The sequence below is a fragment of the Nicotiana sylvestris genome, chromosome 3 (genome assembly GCF_000393655.2).
Source record: "Nicotiana sylvestris chromosome 3, ASM39365v2, whole genome shotgun sequence".
NCBI classification, from domain to species: Eukaryota; Viridiplantae; Streptophyta; class Magnoliopsida; order Solanales; family Solanaceae; genus Nicotiana; species Nicotiana sylvestris.
In genome coordinates, this window is record NC_091059.1 from 89,090,156 (window position 1) to 89,108,210 (window position 18,055).

Genomic DNA, 18,055 nt, shown 5'->3' on the forward strand with positions numbered 1-18,055 from the left:
AAATACCCCTGCGGGGTAGTGCGGTCCGCACAAAATCGAGTGCGGCCGCATTGAGGCTCCTTGGCTTAAACTTCTGCTCTCTGAACTTAGCCACCATGGGCCGCACAAAATGCTCCACAGCTGCGGTGGCTTCTATTGCGGCCCGCACAAAAAGGACCGCGGATTGCATTGGCTATGATCCCCAAAATTAGCAACTCTCTGAACTCTAGCTTTGCGGACCGCACAAAATCGAGTGCGGCCGCAATGCAGCCAATGCGGTCCACATGATATGCTTTGCGGCCGCATTGCTAGAATGTCTGAATTGAGCACCTCTCTGAACCTCCTCTTTGCGGACCGCACAGAATGGAGTGCGGCTGCATTGGTTCTGTTACACTGTGCTTGGACTTGTTCTTGGTACTTGTGCATGTTTCACTCCTTTTTGAGCTGGTTTTGACGAATTGTCACCTTGTTGACCAAACCCTACAATCAAGTACAATATGTAAGCCTTTGGGACTATTTTGTACATATTTCTAATCAAAACCCAAGTAAGAAGGAGTGTAAAATGCATCATAATCCCTAGTTATCAATCTCTCCTATTGAAGTCTTCCTTGTCCTCAAGGAAGAAAAGAAGGAAACCTGATCTTCATGGACTAGTAATCTTCCCATGTAGCTTGTTCAGGTGTCAACTGATCCCATTGCACTAACTCTTGGGCAACTGCCTTATTTCCCTTTTGTATCATACGTCTGTCCAAATTCTTCTGAAGGTGTGAACAATAAGAGCTAAAAATATCTAGTACTGGGGGATAGGATATGTGTGTAGGTAGGTTGTGGCATGGTTATAGCTGAGAAACATGAAATGTTGGGTGTAGTAGCAGTTGTGGTGGAAGAGACAATTTGTAAGAGGCTGGTCCAACCCTCTATAGTATCTGATAAGGTTCATAGTATTTGGCTAACAACTTAGAAAAATGAGTTTCACATAAGGTTATATGTCGGTAAGGCTGGATCTTAAGGTAGACCCAATCTCATTCCTTGAATCGTCTATCTGATTTGTGCTTATTGGCCTGCATAGTCATCCTTTGTTGAGCCCTCTGTAGATGATACTTTAGTAGATGAAATTTGAATTCCCTGGTCCTCCTGTCTACTTCCTCAACAGCATAATCTCCAGCTATATAAGGCAGGTGCCAAGGGGGAGGCTGACCATATAATGCTTCATAAGGAGTGGTCTGAATAGAAGAGTGAAAAGTGGTGTTATACCACCACTCATCATTTGACAAGTAAGAAAACCAGTCTGTTTGGGAGTCAGAACAGGAAGACCTCAAGTATGTTTCTAAGTACTTGTTTATCACCTCTGTCTGTCCACCTGTTTGTGGATGATAAGTTGTGGAGGTGCTGAGAGTGACTCCATACACAGAAAATAACTCCTGCCAAATCTTGCTTGTAAAAATAGGATCCCTATTACTTATAATATCTTCAGACATACCATGAAGCTTGTAGACCTACTCCATAAATAACTTAGCCACATCGGTAGCCACATCAGTGGCTAAATAAGGATGAGATAAGCCCAAAAAATGAGCATATTTGGTCAGCCTATCTACCAGTACTCATATTACTGTTTTCCCCTTAGACTTGGGTAAGCCTTCTATAAAGTTCATACTTATGCTAATGCATGCTATTGTAGGTAAATTGAGGGGTTGCAGTAGCCCTGGATAAGGATATCTATCATACTTATGTTTCTGGTAAATAACACAACCTTTAACATATGTGTTCACATCTTTCCACATTCCCTTCTAGTAGAAAAGGGAAGATATTCTTCTATAAGTTTGTTCAATGCCAGAGTGCCCACCAGTAGTTGAATCATGTCACAATTGCATAATGTCCTTTCTTAATTGTTCATCTGGTCCTACCACTAATTTCCCATTTCTTCTAAGTTGCTCATGTAAGAAGGAATATCCCTGCATTTTTGCTTCTCAATTCTCCTTCAAGCCTTGGATCAATTTGAGTAGTTCTTCATCTATTCCGAACTCTGCCTGATTAGGGTCAACAAATTCTGCTACTAGGAGCCTTGATAATGCATCTTCCACTTTGTTATCTTTTCCCTTCTTGTATTCAATGGCAAAGTCATATTGCATAAGCTTAGTTATCCACTTCAACTGAGATGACGTGTGCAGCTTTTGTTCAAGAAGGAATTTGAGGGCCTTTTGATCAGTTTTTACTGTAAAAGGTCTCCTAGTTAGGTACTGAGCCCACTTATTCACTGCCATGATTAGATCCATTAGCTCTTTGTCATATACTGAGAGTGCTTGATGTTGAGGAGATAACCCTTTACTAAGATAGGCAATAGGTTGTCCATTTTGCATTAGAACTGGTCCAATTCCTAGATTGCAGGCATCTCTCTCTACTATAAAGGGTAGAGAGAAATCAGGTAGCATCAGTACTAGGGCAGATGTCAAAGCCTTTTTGAGCTCCTCAAAGGCCCTAGTAGCCTTGCTAGACCAACTGAAATTATCTTTCTTTAACAGATCAATAAGAGGTTTAGTAATGATAACATAACCCTTATAAACCTCATATAGTACCCTGCCAAACCTAGGAATCCTCTCAACTGTTTGAGGTTAGCAGGTATTGGCCATGATTGTACAACTTCCACCTTTTTTAGGTCTGTGGCTACCTCTTCAGCAGAAATATAGTGTCTTAGGTACTCAATCCTCTCAGCTACAAAAACACATCAGCTTTCTTTGTAAATAATTGATGCTGAACTAATAGATCAAAAGTGATCCTAAGATGTTGTACATTCTCCTCTAGTTTTTGATTGAAAATAAGAATATCCTTAAAAATACCATAATGAATTTTCTCAGGTATTTTTGGAAGATGTGGTTCAATTCCTGAAAGGTGGAGGGTGCATTAGTTAGTCCAAAATGTATCGCTAAGTACTCATAATACCCTGAGTGAGTCTTGAACGTTGTTTTGTGTACATCAGGTGTGGCCATCCTAATTTGATGGTATCCCGCTCTCAAGTCTATCTTAGAGTAAACCTTGGATCCTCCTAGCTAATTTAGTAGTTCCTCAATTATTGTAATTGGGAACTTATCTTTGATAGTCACCTTGTTTAGAGCTCTATAGTCTACACATAATCTCCAAGAGCTATCCTTCTTCCCCACTAGCAGGGGAAGCATATGAGCTGAAGCTATATTGAATTATACCCTGGTTCTGCATTTCCTGCACCATTTCTTCTATTACATCCTTTTGTGTAGGAGAGTACCTGTAAAGAATAGAATTCACAGGGGTGCTGCTTTCCAGTAGAGGAATGTGGTGCTCAAACACCCCTCTAGAGGGAGGTAACTGCCTTGGTTCCTTAAAGAGAACTCTGAACTCTCCAAGTAACTGTTGAATCTCCTTAGTTTTTTTTTTCTTTGAGCTGTAGTTTATCACCCTCCATGGATCCTCCTGCACATACTCTTTCACTGAAATTTTGTTTAGTGCCTTGGTATCGACAGTCTTAAAGGAAGGAACAGATCACTTCAGTGTTACCATCTTGTCTTGGTACATGAACTTCATAAAGAGTTTCTTAAAGTTAACCTGAATGTCCCCAAATTTGCACAGCCATTGTATGCCTAACACCACATCACAGCTTCCTACAGGGAGTACCAGGAAGTCATCTTGGAACACCACCCCATGCATCATCCATGTGAAGTTTTTGCTCCATTCTAATGATTGAGTTATCCTCCCACCTGCTACAGAAATATCTTGGGGGCTGATTTGATTAATTTTGCAACCAATCCTTTGTATAGCTTCTTTATTGATGAAATTTTGTGTGGACCCACAGTCAATTAGGACATGGATAGGCTTCTGTTCAGCGAACCCTTGGATTCTGAGAGTCCTATATCATCTAGCTCCATTTAAAACTTGAAGTAAAATTTCACAATTTTCTATAAGGTCTTCCACTAATTCTTGTTCTCCAGTCTCCTCTTCTTCTACAGTTGGTTCTTTAGCTGCATTCAGAACCTTAGTTTCTAGTTTCAGACAGTAAATTTACCTCTTTGCCTTACACTTATGCCCTGGTGTAAAGGGATCATCACAGACACAAGCCTTGAGCTCTTTTCTCACCCATTTCAGCTGGAGTTAGTCTCCTTCTTCTGTTGTTGTCAAAGGTTGCAGTAACATGCATCTTGAATCTAGCTGCATTTTCTTTAACTACTTCACTAGTTCATTGATTTGGTGCACCCCTGAACACTAAGTGAGTTGCAGAAGAGCCCTTGATGGCCTTGCTTTGGACAGCAAAGTTAGCCTCTTGTAATCTGGCTAAGTAGTATGCTTGAAGTTATCTACTTGGATTCCCTACCTTAACATCATTGTTGAGTTCAGGTTTCGAATTGTTCAAGAAGATACTGATGTCATGATAAGTGGATAAGTTAATTCTGGTCATCACACTAACAAATGCCCTCTGATAATCCTTCACTGATCATGTATGCTTCACGTTTATCAGTTCAGTCATAGGATCAGAGTACTTAGCTCCAAAGCTATCACAAAGAGCCCATAAATATTCTTCCCAGGTTGGAAGTGGCATTTGCCCTCTACTCCTTATATATCCTAGATGTCACTACAAGGCATCTCCTTCAAAATGCATAGATACCAACTTCATTTTCTGCTGGATTGTGATGTCTTCATCCCCAAAAAATTGCTCCACTTTGTATAACCATGTCCTGAGATCCTCCCCATTAAACTTGAGAAATTCCACCTTATGATACTTGGTAAAAGGTATGTTGGGTAGAGGAGCAGTGTGATTATATTGGGGGGTCTGATATTGATTAGGAGCTGGTGCATTTTGGTGTGAATAAGTAGTGGGTCCATATGGTACTTGATGGTATAATGTGGGTGTGATGTGTGTGACCTGGTTATAATAGATAGGTAACTGAGTGTATGTGTTGTAAGTATTGATCAAAGTTGGTACACCCAGGGGTGCTCCCTGCATCTAAGATTGAGCTACATACTTGGGTTATTTGGATGAGTAAAGGGTTATGGTTGGAACAAGGTTCTAGGAGGTAGGGTTTGGATGTGGTGAGGGATGTGGCTTTGAAATAGAGTGGGTTGTAGATAGGGTGTTTTGACAATATGAGTTTATGGTGGAGGATTAACATTTAGAAAGGGCCGTGGAGTCTGTGAAGCTGAAGGAGAGTTCACAGTAGCTTGGTAATTTAGGAGGGGGCTATCAACAATTGATGAACCAACAGATACAACAACACTAACAGGTACAGCAGAGTTATTAACCCCATTAGAACTAGGAGAAGCCAGGTCACCAAAATCAAAGAGTTTGTCATTGGGGGAATAAAGCTCACCTCCACTATAAGTCACAGATTTACCTCTCTCAGGTCTCCTTCCACTATGTATGATCTCATTAAGCACATCTCTGAGTTCATTCTCAGCCTCTTCCTAGTTCCTGCTTTGTTCTTGAGCTGCTTCGAGAAGATCTTGTCTAGCAGAGAACCCCGACACTTCTGTGGAGATTTTCTTGAGTACATCCATGACTTCATTTATGTTGGTAGTCATCGTTCCCACAGAGCCAAGATGTGCTATAATACCACTGTTACAAAGTAAAGAAGAAAACACTAAAAGGGCAATGGAACAGTAAAGTGAAGAAAAAGCTGCGAAGAAGAAATAAGGAAACTAGGGCAAAAAGATAAAGGGTTTTAATTCATAATCCAAAAAGGAAATCCCAGTACAATATATAAGAGAAAGAGGATAATCATTCCTATATCTGGTGGGACTACGTATATAAAAGACAAAAGATTAATGTGGGTCAATGTGTAATTACTACTAACTATATATCTACTTAAGGGGGACTAAAGTGTATATCTCAAGACTTAACTTCTATTCTGATAACTAACTAACTTAGCGACCAGGTTCTTCTCTTTAAGCTATGCATACAACTCCTGAAGCCTCTCATTTCTCTACTTCGTATCAGGAAGATAGGAGAATTTTAATATGTAGAAGATATTGGTCGTGGTATGAACAGAAGCCTTTATGGATGGAAGATATGGAGGTTACAATCAGGCAAAAGGAAAAAAGAAGAGGAAGAGAAGAAGACTAACTAAGAGATCGACATTGCTTTGAAGTTTAGTGAGCACATAATTTGAAATGATAATGAGTAAATGGACAAAAGATCAGAAAGACAGAGACATTTGATTCGTAAAGTTGGCAGCTAGTAAAGAGACATGTCGTTTGGAAAAATTTTAAGCACCTAAAGTGAAGGAACAATGAGGAAAAAGACAAAAAAAAATTGGAGAAAAAAAAGGATAGGGCAGCCTGGTACACTATGCTCCCGTTATGCGCGGGATCCGAAGAAGGACCAGATCACAATGATCTATGCCACATCATCTCTGGCCTGCTTTATGTTATTATATATAGAGAGAGTGTTTTATCGCGCCACATGTCCAATGTCGATAAGACTCCCCTCCCGCTAAACAAATCGTACATCGTACAATAAAAATAATAGACTAAAGAATGAAACTACTATGAGTTTGACTTTAAGCTAAAGACAGATTTTAAAAGTCACCAAATCATGCTTTTTAGTATCCACTAAAATATCTTTACCTATTCGATTTCAGACAGGACAGGACAGAACAGGAGAGGGGTCGCACGACGGAAAAGTCTTTTTTGTAGTTTTAACTGTTAAAACACAGCAATCCAACTACCTAGAAGCTTATCACTCTCTTTCTCATTTCTAACCAACATGTTTCTCTCTGTTATCTGAGCATTTAATGGATAGAGTCATGGGCTGTTGTGAATCCAAGTTTTTTCCCAGTAATGAAACACACCCAGAAAACGACAAACCTCAAAATCACGCCCCTATCCAAACCGAGCCATTCATTAATCACCCATCCGCCGTCGCTGCTGCCGCGCCTGACGCTGCAACCTTCCCCTCCTTTTCCGAGTTCTCATTAACTGACCTCAAAACCGCCACCAATAATTTCAGCTCTGAATTAATTGTGTCCGAAAGTGGGGAGAAGGCCCCCAATGTAGTGTACAAAGGCCGACTCCAGAACCGCCGCTGCATCGCTGTCAAGAAGTACTCTAGACTCGCCTGGCCTGACCCTAAGCTCTTTGCCGTAATTATGCTTAACTAATTAATTTTAAATTTTCAATAATAATCAGCTTGAATGTTTTTTTTTGAAGGAGGAAGCGTGGGGAGTTGGGAGGTTGCGAGGTTGCGGCATAAGAGGCTGGCTAATTTAATTGGGTATTGCTGCGATGGTGATGATAGGTTGCTTGTGGCTGAATACATGCCTAATGATACTCTTGCTAAACATTTATTTCACTGTACGTTTTCTTGATCAAACTCTATAGAAGTAGAACCTTAGATTCTTTAGTAAAATGAATTCTAACTGAATCTATTACTCCTAATTATTTAATGTCCGATAGGCTGTTGATGGGCAATGTTGGACACTACAACAAGATCTATTTTAGTTACTCCCTCTGTTTTAATCTATACAGCACGGAGTTTAAGAAAGAAATTTAGAGTTCGGAAACATGTGGTCTTAAATATGACATAAGTGGCTATAAAAGCTTGTCATATAAAATGGGAAGTTCAAGTTGAATATTTTTCAAACTTGAAAATGTTTTATTCTTTCTGAAACGAACTAATAAGGAATAGTGTCATTCTTTTGGAATGAAGGAGTATTTAATTATCGGCTCCTCACATGTCTCCTGTAATTCGCTGCTCCACAAATTGTGTCCAGGGGAAAGTCAGATGATTGAGTGGGCTATGCGCCTTCGGGTGGCACTTTCCTTAGCTGAAGCCTTGGAATATTGTACAAATGAAGGCCGTCCATTATACCATGACCTAAATGCTTATAGAGTTCTCTTTGACGAGGTATTATCAGGAACTATTTTCCCCTGTAATTGGAGAAACTTTTGCTCTAGTTCCTTCACTTAGTTAAAATATTGTATTTGTATCTTCAGCTTCTGCTAACAGGATGAGATTTCATACTTAACTGGTCTTTGTAGGATGGTGATCCACGACTTTCATGTTTTGGCCTAATGAAAAATAGTTGCGATGGGAAAAGTTATAGCACAAATCTTGCCTATACTCCTCCCGAATATTTAAGAAATGGTAAACATTTCTCAGCTTAGAAAAGTTATCAGTTTTCTTATGCTCTTACTTTATGAATGCAGTCAACTTATTGCACCTCAAATTCATATTATACCTTTTTGAATGAACCAAGATTCTACTTATGCATCATATTGCTATTTTCTTATGCTCCTATTCTGTCTCGCGGATGGTGAAGCTGAATATGAAATATTTTCTTCTGAAGTAGAAATGTTTAATGTACTCTATGTTGGGAGTACTAATAGGTCGTTAAGTGGATTCTAAATCAATGAAACTTTCAATTGTGTTTCCAATGGGCTTGTCATTAAACTATGTGAGAGACATGTGAAATCTGGAAATCTTTCAACTGCTTCCAGGAAAAAGAAGCAACTATATGTATTTTTTCATTTCTAAGTAATGGTGCCTGTAATATACTGTAGAACTGTTTTGTCATGTAGCCATAGATGAACTACGTTCAACAATGAAGGTGAAGAAGAATCTTATCAATTGCAAACTTTCTTGAGACTTTTTGTTCGTCTTCATTATAAATGGTCTAGCAGTTGATGGTAAGTAATTAGTCTATCTGCAGTATAGGTTAATGTGTCCCTTAACGTGCATGAATGGTTCTTATATCTGAAACATGATCTTAATTGTATTCTCCAGGAAGGGTCACCCCTGAAAGTGTCATGTATAGCTTTGGCACGGTCCTTTTGGACCTTCTAAGTGGAAAGCATATTCCTCCAAGTCATGTGAGTTGCTCTCTCTCCCTATCACTCCCAGCAAATTAAAGTAAGATGTTGCATTTTCCTCTTTGTTGGTCTATCTTATCTATAATTTACTTATCTGTGATGGTGAAATTGCCATTAAGATTGTGAAATGGCATATTTTGATTTGATCTTTCACCCCTCAGTTGTGGGTGGCTCTGTTGCTTACGCCTGCTAACATGTCACTAAAAATTAACATGAAACTAAAGGGAGGAACCTTGTTGCAAAATTAGATGTTTCTCGGACAATTTTAATGTGGAACTACGATTGCACTACCTTTAAAGAATTATCTGAAATGGTGAGATTTTGTGTTGGGATGTAGGCACTTGACATGATACGGGGGAACAACATCATCCTTTTAATGGATTCACATCTGGAGGGTAATTTCTCCACAGAAGAAGCAACAGTTGTTGTTGGTCTTGCCTCACAATGTTTGCAATATGAACCTCGGGAGAGGCCGAGTACAAAGGATCTTGTTGCTACACTTGCTCCATTACAAACCAAAACTGAGGTAATGATCTAATTGGACCTTGATCAATTAACCCTAGAACAAAGATTCTTACTCCTAATCCCTATTTGAGGGGATTAAGACTCAAGAGCCTGGTTCCTAATCCTAACCAGATTGACCAAGGCTAGTAACTCATTCATCTGAGTTTATGCGTAGTCTCTCTCTCTTGGAACACGTGCCATCCAAATCTGTATTGTTAAGACTCTAAATTGTCAGGAGGTTGTCCTGATAATCCATAAGCAATATAACAACAACCCAGTAAGAGCCCACAAGTGGGGTCTGGGGAGGGTAGTGTGTACGCAGACCTTACCTCTACCCCGAGGGGTAGAGAGGTTGTTTCCGGTAGACCCTCGGCTCAAGAAGACGAAAAGAGACAATACATTAGTACCATCAACAAAAAAACCATAGAAATAATAACATCACAAGAACTAGTAAATAAATGGAAAGCAGAAATAATAACCAGTAAATAAGGCCTGACACTATGCAAACGAAAGAGTAGTGTAAATACAACATTGACCACTAGTAGTCTAATACTAAATCCTATCAGCCTAGCCTCACACTGGTAGACTAAATATGCTCAACTACCTCCTAACCTACAACCTTAATGCTCGACCTCCACAACTTCCTATTGAGTGCCATGTCCTCGGAGATCTGAAGCCTCGCCATATCCCTTCTGATCACCTCTCCCCAATACTTCTTAGGCCGCCCTCTACCTCTCCTCGTACCCACCAACAAGAGGCGGATCTAGGATTTCCGGAGGATAGGAGTACTATTACGTAGGGGATTTGATCCCCTAACCTTAGGCTATTGTAAATAAGAGCTCAAAACCAGTGCACCATTTGGTCTCTTTTGACCATGGGTTCCATCAAATATATATATATCTATTTTTGCCAAATTATATACATTATATCTATACTTTAACCCGAGGACCACGGGTTCACGTGAACTATGTTTTACATGGTAGATTCGCCCCTGCCACCAACGCCAACCGATCGCACCTCCTTACGAGGCATCCAAGCTTCTCCTCTGTACGTGCCCGAATCATCTGAGCCTCGTTTCCTGCATCTTGTCATCAATGGGAGCCACGCCCACCTTCTCCCGAATAACTTCATTCCTAATCTTATCCATCCTAGTGTGCCCGCACATCCACCTCAACATCCTCATTTCTGCTACTTTCATCTTCTGGACATGTGAGTTCTTAACTGGCCAACACTCAGCCCCATACAACATGGCCGGTCTAACCACCGCTCTATAAAACTTACCTTTGAGTAGCGGTGACACTTTCTTATCACAGAGGACTCTAGGTGCTAACCTCTATTTCATCCACCCCACCCCTATACAGTGTGTGACATCCTCGTCGATCTCCCCATCCCCATCCCCCTGGATAACCGATCCAAGGTACTTGAAACTGTCTCTCTTAGAAATGACCTGCGATCCAAGCCTCACGTCCATGTCCGCTTCCCTCGGCTCGGCACTGAACTTGCACTCAAGATCTTTCGTCTTCTTCCTGCTCAACTTGAAACCCTTAAACTCAAGGGTCTGTCTCCAAACCTCCAGCCTCTCGTTAACACCACTCTGCGTCTCGTCAACCAGAATAATATCATCAGCGAATAACATACACTATGGCACCTCTCCTTGAATATGGCGTGTCAATGCGTCCATCACCAGAGGCAAATAAGAATGGGCTGAGCGCAGATCCTTGATGTAACCCCATAGCATTCGGAAAATGCTCAGAGTCGCCTCCCACTATTCTAACCCGAGTCTTAGATCCATCATACATGTTCTTAATCGTACTAATGTAAGCAACCGACACACCTTTAGCCTCTAGGCATCTCCAAAGTACCTCTCTCGTAACCTTGTCATACGTTTTCTCCAGATCAATAAACACCATATAACGACATCTTATTGATTTTGGTGAAGAATTTCGAGACATAGAATAGATAGAACTTGCAAGTTGATAATCATTTAGATCTTAAATGAAGGTTATGGGCTAATCCGCCTCAATAAACTGTTTTTGAGCATGATTTCTTCATCCCCCTCTGCTATTTGGAATATCTTTGTGATGTCAACTATCATGTTTGTCACTTCCACTTATTTACTCTGTTGACATCACAAAGATAATTGAAATAGCAGAGAGTGACGGTGAATTCGTGCTCAAAACCAGTTTACTTCGATGGATTAGCCCATAATCTTCATTTATGATCTTGATAGTGATAGCACTTTCTCTTAATGCGTCGCAAAATCAAGAACTATTAATGTTGAAACATGCGCAGTGAAAAGCCTATGCCTGGAGTGGGAATGTGAAACACTGAATGTTGGACATAGTATATCACCATCCATGACATGTGAGAAAATAATGGCTACAGGAACATGTATTGGATTCTACCATGTCAGAAAGTAAATCATCTTAGCCAAAACCAATTGCCAGTGGCTGTGTTAAATTATTATTTTCCTATATTGTGACCTTTTAGTTCGTTAATTTGAGTTTTTCTCCTTACAATTTTGATGTCATGCACTTAAATACTATAAGTGGGCTGTTTAAAACTTAATTCCTAAGTTTCAACGAGTTCACACCCCTAGCATGTAAGTGACATAACTTAGTCATGACAAACAAAGTGCTTGCAACAAGCAGTTTGCTGGTTATTTTCTTACTCTAATCCTGTAAAGTTGGCAAAGAATATGGATGATAATCTGCTCGCTCATGGTTTAAATTTGTCTTTGCTTTCTCAACTGCTTGAAAATGTAATGCTGCATCACAGATACAATCGTCAGGTGCAATATGAGTAATATTGTGTTTCCAGCCTTTGTTGACTAGCCTTTCCTGAGAGCCTATAAAATAATCTGTTTTGTATGGTTCAAATACAATTAGGGAATTCAAGTACTCAGAACATTTTGCTTCAAATAATCTGTTTTGTATAGCTAGGGGGAAAGCTCAACTAATATTGGTGAGAGCGAATGTTTCAGGCAGTAAAATTATGCAGCTGTTATCCTATTTCAGATTCCATCTTACGTCATGCTTGGAATTTCTAAACAAGAGGAAGCCCAACCTGCCCCACCAGCCCCACCAGCTCCCCAGCTCCCTCCTTCACCAATGGGGGAAGCATGTTCTCGAATGGATCTCACAGCAATCCATCAGATATTGGTTATGACACTACCGAGATGACGAAGGAACCAATGAGGTAAAATTGACTGGCTCGATTGATTGCTTGGTTCGCGAATGTTAATCTCTCTTACTACTCTTACTAAAGGTCGGATCTGAACATTACTTGTACCAGTTATCTTTCCAAGAGTGGACTCAACAAATGAGAGATATGCTAGAGGCAAGGAAGCGCGGGGACTATGCTTTTCGTGATAAAGAGTTCAAGACGGCAATGGATTGTTATTCTCAGGTATGGTTTTCTACTGTAATTACTATGATTAAACATGTAAGTCACCTAGCAAATGGTGCAATATGAATGATACAATATCTTGAAGACGGATATTAACGGCAATTTTCAATGTATCTGTGTGGTTGAAATCCATGCAAAAAAGCAAAAACTAGAATACAATGGAAGTAAAAGATCTATCAATGTGATACCGATTAGTCGGATTAAGTTTTAGTCATGTTAGTGTGTTTTCTTTAGGTTCAATGTTTTCTAGAAGTCGTTTAGTCCTGTCAGAGATATATATTCCAGTAGAATCTAGAGAACTTCTAGTAACTAGTGCTTTTTCATTTTATTTTTTATATGGTTTTATAGTTTATTGAACTGAGATGAGCTTAAATGGAGTGACATGGCAGTGAGGATTCATATAGTCTACCCTAAGTTGTTTGGAATTGAGGCGTAGTTTTTGTTGTTATTTGTGTGATTCATCATTATTAGCTTGAGGAAATTATATTGATATACAATGTTGGATATTTGTAAGAGAATTTCTATATTATATGCAAAGTGCCAATCCTATGGAAATTTGTAAGAGAATTTCTATATTATATGCAAAGTGTCAATCCTATGGAATGTATTACCTTTAGTTTGGTGTACAACATATGTTTATACCCTTATAATATTCTTGAATAATAATGAGGAAAAGCACGGAAAATAAAACACTATACTCACAAGTTTTTATTTTTTTGAGTAAGGTAACAGCACTACACTTACAAGTTTTACAAGGTGAACTTTTATTCATCACTATTAGCTTGAGTAAATTATATTTATATACAGTGTTGGAAGATTGTAAGAGAATCTCTATATTATATACAAAGTGCCAATCATATGAATATATTACCTTTAATTTGGTGTCCTACATATGTTTATAATTGTTGAATTCTAATGAGGAAAAGCACAAAAAGTAAACACAATATTTACAAGTTTTACAAGGTGAACTTGCACATCTCTCTGTGGTGGCTAACTTTATCATGTTTTACTTATAAGTTCAGCTCAAAGTTGTGTTCCTTTAATAGCCAACTGGAATTTAGCTAGAGAAAAATCACAGGAACACTCTATGAATTTGAAATATGCACTCTCATCAAGTGTGACGTAAGATTTGGTTAATGATAAAATATTACCACCTTGGAATATTTTGTTGCCTGGTTTTCAAAACAACTACTTGTGTTGTTAATTTCAGTTTTTGCCAAAACAAAGTAAATCTCTTTGAGGATAAATTATACAAATACCTAGGTTTCATAGTTTTGACTGGGCGATGAATTACTTGTACTAGATTTTCTCTTTTGTTGGTCTAAGTGTATGAACTGCTTCTTTCTAAAAACGTGTTGGGTTTGCGAACAAAGTCCGCATTAGTAGCTGAAAAGAAAGGGAAACATATAAGGTGTAGGGACACTCTTAATGGTGTGAAGCCTTTTGGGGAAAACCGTGGAAGCTTGGCCCTAAGCAGACAATATCACCCAATATTAAGAGTGTCTTTGGGCTGGCTTAGCCCAACAGATGTTAATGTGAAATTTCGGTATATGGTTTTTTATTTCAAATTAAACATTTGACAGTTGATACATCTGCTGAATTAGGATTTTGATTAACAAGGTTCAGTATCTTTTTTTTTTTTTGTTCACTTGAATTTTCTTCAATGGTTTAAGCGGAGGCATCCCTAAGCAAGATACTCTTGGAATTGATTGGAAATTAAAATATTAAATTAACGTCCAAAAGTTATAAATTGTACATTGTTTAGTAGAGTGACATATACTGGACAAGGATTTGCTTATGATTTAACCTATACTATAATCTCTAACTTCTGCCAATAGCTTTTATGTCATGGGTGAGTTAAGGTGGATTTAGGATTTGAAGTTAGTGGGTGTAGAGTTCTACTACTGTAGCAGTCAGCTGGAATCTTTATCTATGTTCAACTACTCAAGCAGTCAGCTGGTATAGAGTTCTACTGCTCAAGCAGTCAGCTGGAAACCCAAACTATCGAAGAACTGGAGCCTGTTGCAAGAGCACGGTAATATTGAGGCGATTACTAATGGGATCTTTATCCATGTTCAATATGTTATTGCTCTGTAGGAACCTAAGCAACTTATTATGCTGGGCTTAACTATTTTTTTGACTAGATAAAAGTTGGCATGAATGTGGATTTTCTTTCCTACCTTAAGTTATCATTAATTTCTCAGTTGATCTACCCAAAAAAATGAAAAAAAATCATTGATTTCTGAAAAAAAGGATCATATCAAACTCTGTACAGAATTCGGTTTGCGAGAGATATAGGGGAACTTACTGATTTTTCAATTGAACAACTGAGGTTTTGGTCGTTTGGAGCAAGTTGTAGCTGGGAGAGTAAAAAAATATTAATATCAGTATTTAGTGTGAGATTATTAGTGGAAAGGACAACACAAGCTTACTGGTGCAAACTGATAGGAATGGCCAAATGGGATGGGTTAGCTGGTCAGGGCTTGGGTTTGGCCTTGGCCGAACTACGAACAACATTTAAGGTGCGGCCGTGGGACCATGGGCTGCTGAATAAGAAAACGGGAAGTCAAACGATGCAAAAGAGGAATTTCTATCGTGTTACTTTACTTTTATTTCCTGGCATAGCTCACAATTTTGTTTTAACTACATTTTAGATTCACACCCTTTTGGTGTCATTGTGTATCTTTCTGTAGCAATGGCTCACTTGAAGAAGCTGAATGAATGAAGTTAGAGGACTTGACTTTCTTAGCAAGTTACCTTTTGCTTTGTCTGTCACAGTTTGTAGATGTAGGGACCATGGTCTCCCCAACCGTTTATGCACGACGCAGTATCTGTTATCTCATGTGTGATCCACCTGATGCTGCCCTTCGTGATGCTATGCAAGCACAATGCGTTTATCCAGATTGGCCAACGGCTTTCTACATGCAGTCAGTTGCCCTTACCAAACTGGACATGCACCAAGATGCTGCAGACATGTTAAATGAGGCTGCTGGACTTGAAGAGAAGAAGCAGAAAAGTTGGAAAGGATCGTAAAGGAATCCTGTTTCAGATAATTAAGTGATTGTCCAGAATTCATCTCCCCTGATTTGTAAAAATGTTGATAAGAGATATAGCCATCTTCTTGATTGCAAATGTAGCCAGTTATTGGTAAGTTAATGATAGGTTCTTCTCCTTTTGGTCAAATATGATCAGCTTTAACCCGTAGATGATGTAAGAGAGGAAAAATGCTCATTAGGCTGCACAGGTTTAGCTCTCCAGCCCCCACGTCTCCACTCTAAGATAAATAGATTTTGCCATACATATGTAATGATGAGAACGTTTAATGGCTAATCGTTGCTTACTAACATTCAGAATAATTGTTAATTCCAACAACTGGAGGCCTGATAGTTCTGGTAATTGAGGCCTTTCAGCTAAACTCCTTTCTCTAATGGTAACTGTTTATCCTACTGTATGTGGAAGTAAGTAGGAACTATATCACGGCTTTCTGGGTCTCAAGTTAATGTTGTTATGTATGTTCATGGAATACAGTAACATGTGGATTCTTTAAGAGAAAATTTGAAAGAAGTTTAACAGAGGACATATTATGGACCTGTAGTAGTTTGTAGATTCAGAAGGATACACTACTGGTGGGCATCCACCAATCACATTTGTTCTGAATTTTCTATTGGATATGAGGGAGTTAATGGCTATTGATTCCTTTTTGGGGGTCGAAACAGAATTCACAATAGCCAAGATGACAAGGTGAAGGAAGTGAAAAAAGAAATTTAGCAGGAATGGTTGTGCCTGCACTACATGATGTAATTAAAGTAGAGAAGTCACCATTTTTAAGATTCTTATTTCTTCCCTTACATTAAACTTCCAACTGCCTCAGGAGAAATTTATTACAATAACAAATAAAGACTAGCCGAAATTTACAAAGTTTAGCCGTCTTAGAATTAATTTCAGACAAGCATGTATGAAGTGGAAATCAGGGGTCTGAAGTAGGGGTGTACAAAGGAAACCGACAAATCGCACCAACCCGATAATCCGAGTCAAACCGAGAAAAAAACCCCGACTATGGTTTGGTTTGATTTGGTTTGGTGTTGGAAAAAAAACCCGACCATAATTGGTTTGGTTTGGTTTTAACTAAAGAAAGTCAAACCGAAACCAAACCAGCCCGACATTACATATATAGAGATTTTAGATATATTTAATATATAAATATATTTATTGTGATGTAATTTATAAATTTTCTTAAAAATTTTCATAATTTTATCTTTTAAAGTATTATTTCAAGGTTGGACTTAGAACTTTTGAATGCTCCAATAAGTTTTATAGCCATTAATATTAATAAATTAAATAATGCTAACAAAAGTCCAAACAAAAATCAAATCAATACTAATGCTAACAAAAGACATTCAATTCAATATTACGAACGAGAATTTATTGAATATTTATTTTTTGTTTTGCAATAATTTCGATAAAAATGCATAACCTATTTTTATTTTTCTTTAGCTAGCGTTTAGTCATGTAATTAATACTCCCTTCTTAGTCTATTTATTTTAGCGTGACTTAGTACTTTTAGATTATATTTATTTTTATTATGGCTTTTTAATTAGCAATATTAATATTACATAATTTTACTGTCTTTATTGTTGAATTTTAGGATAATGCCATGACACATCTCATATTTTGTATTATTTTCTTGGAAAATACTTTATATAGTTGTATCTTACTAGGATTAAAGAAATATTTTGAGCATACATTATATGTTTTGTTCTACGAAGATTTTACCGGAAAAAAAAACCCTGAAAAACCCGAGAAAAACCGAGATTGAAAACCCGAGTTTTATTGGTTTGGTTTGATCTTTAGATTTAATAACCCGACACAATTGGTTTGGTTTGGTAATTGAAAAATCCGAATCAACCCAGCCTATGTACACCCGTCTGAAGTGAAATTATTCCTAAATTGTATGCTAATACAAGTGAGCATATACAACAATAACTACACCTTAATCCCAAATAAAATTGGGATCGGCAATACAAGTTAAACATATGATATCGATTGTAGGGCAAACAGTGAGATGCAAGGCTAGCAAGGTACCTCCATCAATGAATTCGACATCAACCGAGGTCTGAAGCTAAATTTGCAAGCAGAAGAATAGCACAGTTTGTCGCAATAGAAAAGGCAGAAAAAGACGTAGGATAGCGGTCCAATAACAATACCTAATACTGACCCGAATTTAGCTTAAAGGATATATCTGTTTACTTTCTATGATTGGTTTGGTATAAAAGACAGACCATGAAAAAGATGTGATTGACTTTTTCAGGGGCTGCTACTAAGTTGATGAAGGTAA

At 38.4% G+C, this 18,055-nt stretch overlaps 1 protein-coding gene across 1 annotated transcript in view; it reads left to right on the top strand.

The window, feature by feature from the left end:
- LOC104243718 (serine/threonine-protein kinase BSK1-like) overlaps positions 1-16,066 on the top strand; it is a 36,301-nt gene extending 20,235 nt beyond the window's left edge. The window contains 9 exon segments of the mRNA XM_070170873.1: positions 7,147-7,290; positions 7,710-7,843; positions 7,978-8,083; positions 8,723-8,808; positions 9,146-9,334; positions 12,330-12,481; positions 12,483-12,510; positions 12,607-12,720; positions 15,499-16,066. Coding sequence (XP_070026974.1) covers positions 7,254-7,290; positions 7,710-7,843; positions 7,978-8,083; positions 8,723-8,808; positions 9,146-9,334; positions 12,330-12,481; positions 12,483-12,510; positions 12,607-12,720; positions 15,499-15,753 — 1,101 coding nt within the window. The 5' untranslated portion in view covers positions 7,147-7,253 and the 3' untranslated portion in view covers positions 15,754-16,066.
- The last annotated feature ends 1,989 nt before the right edge of the window (positions 16,067-18,055 follow it).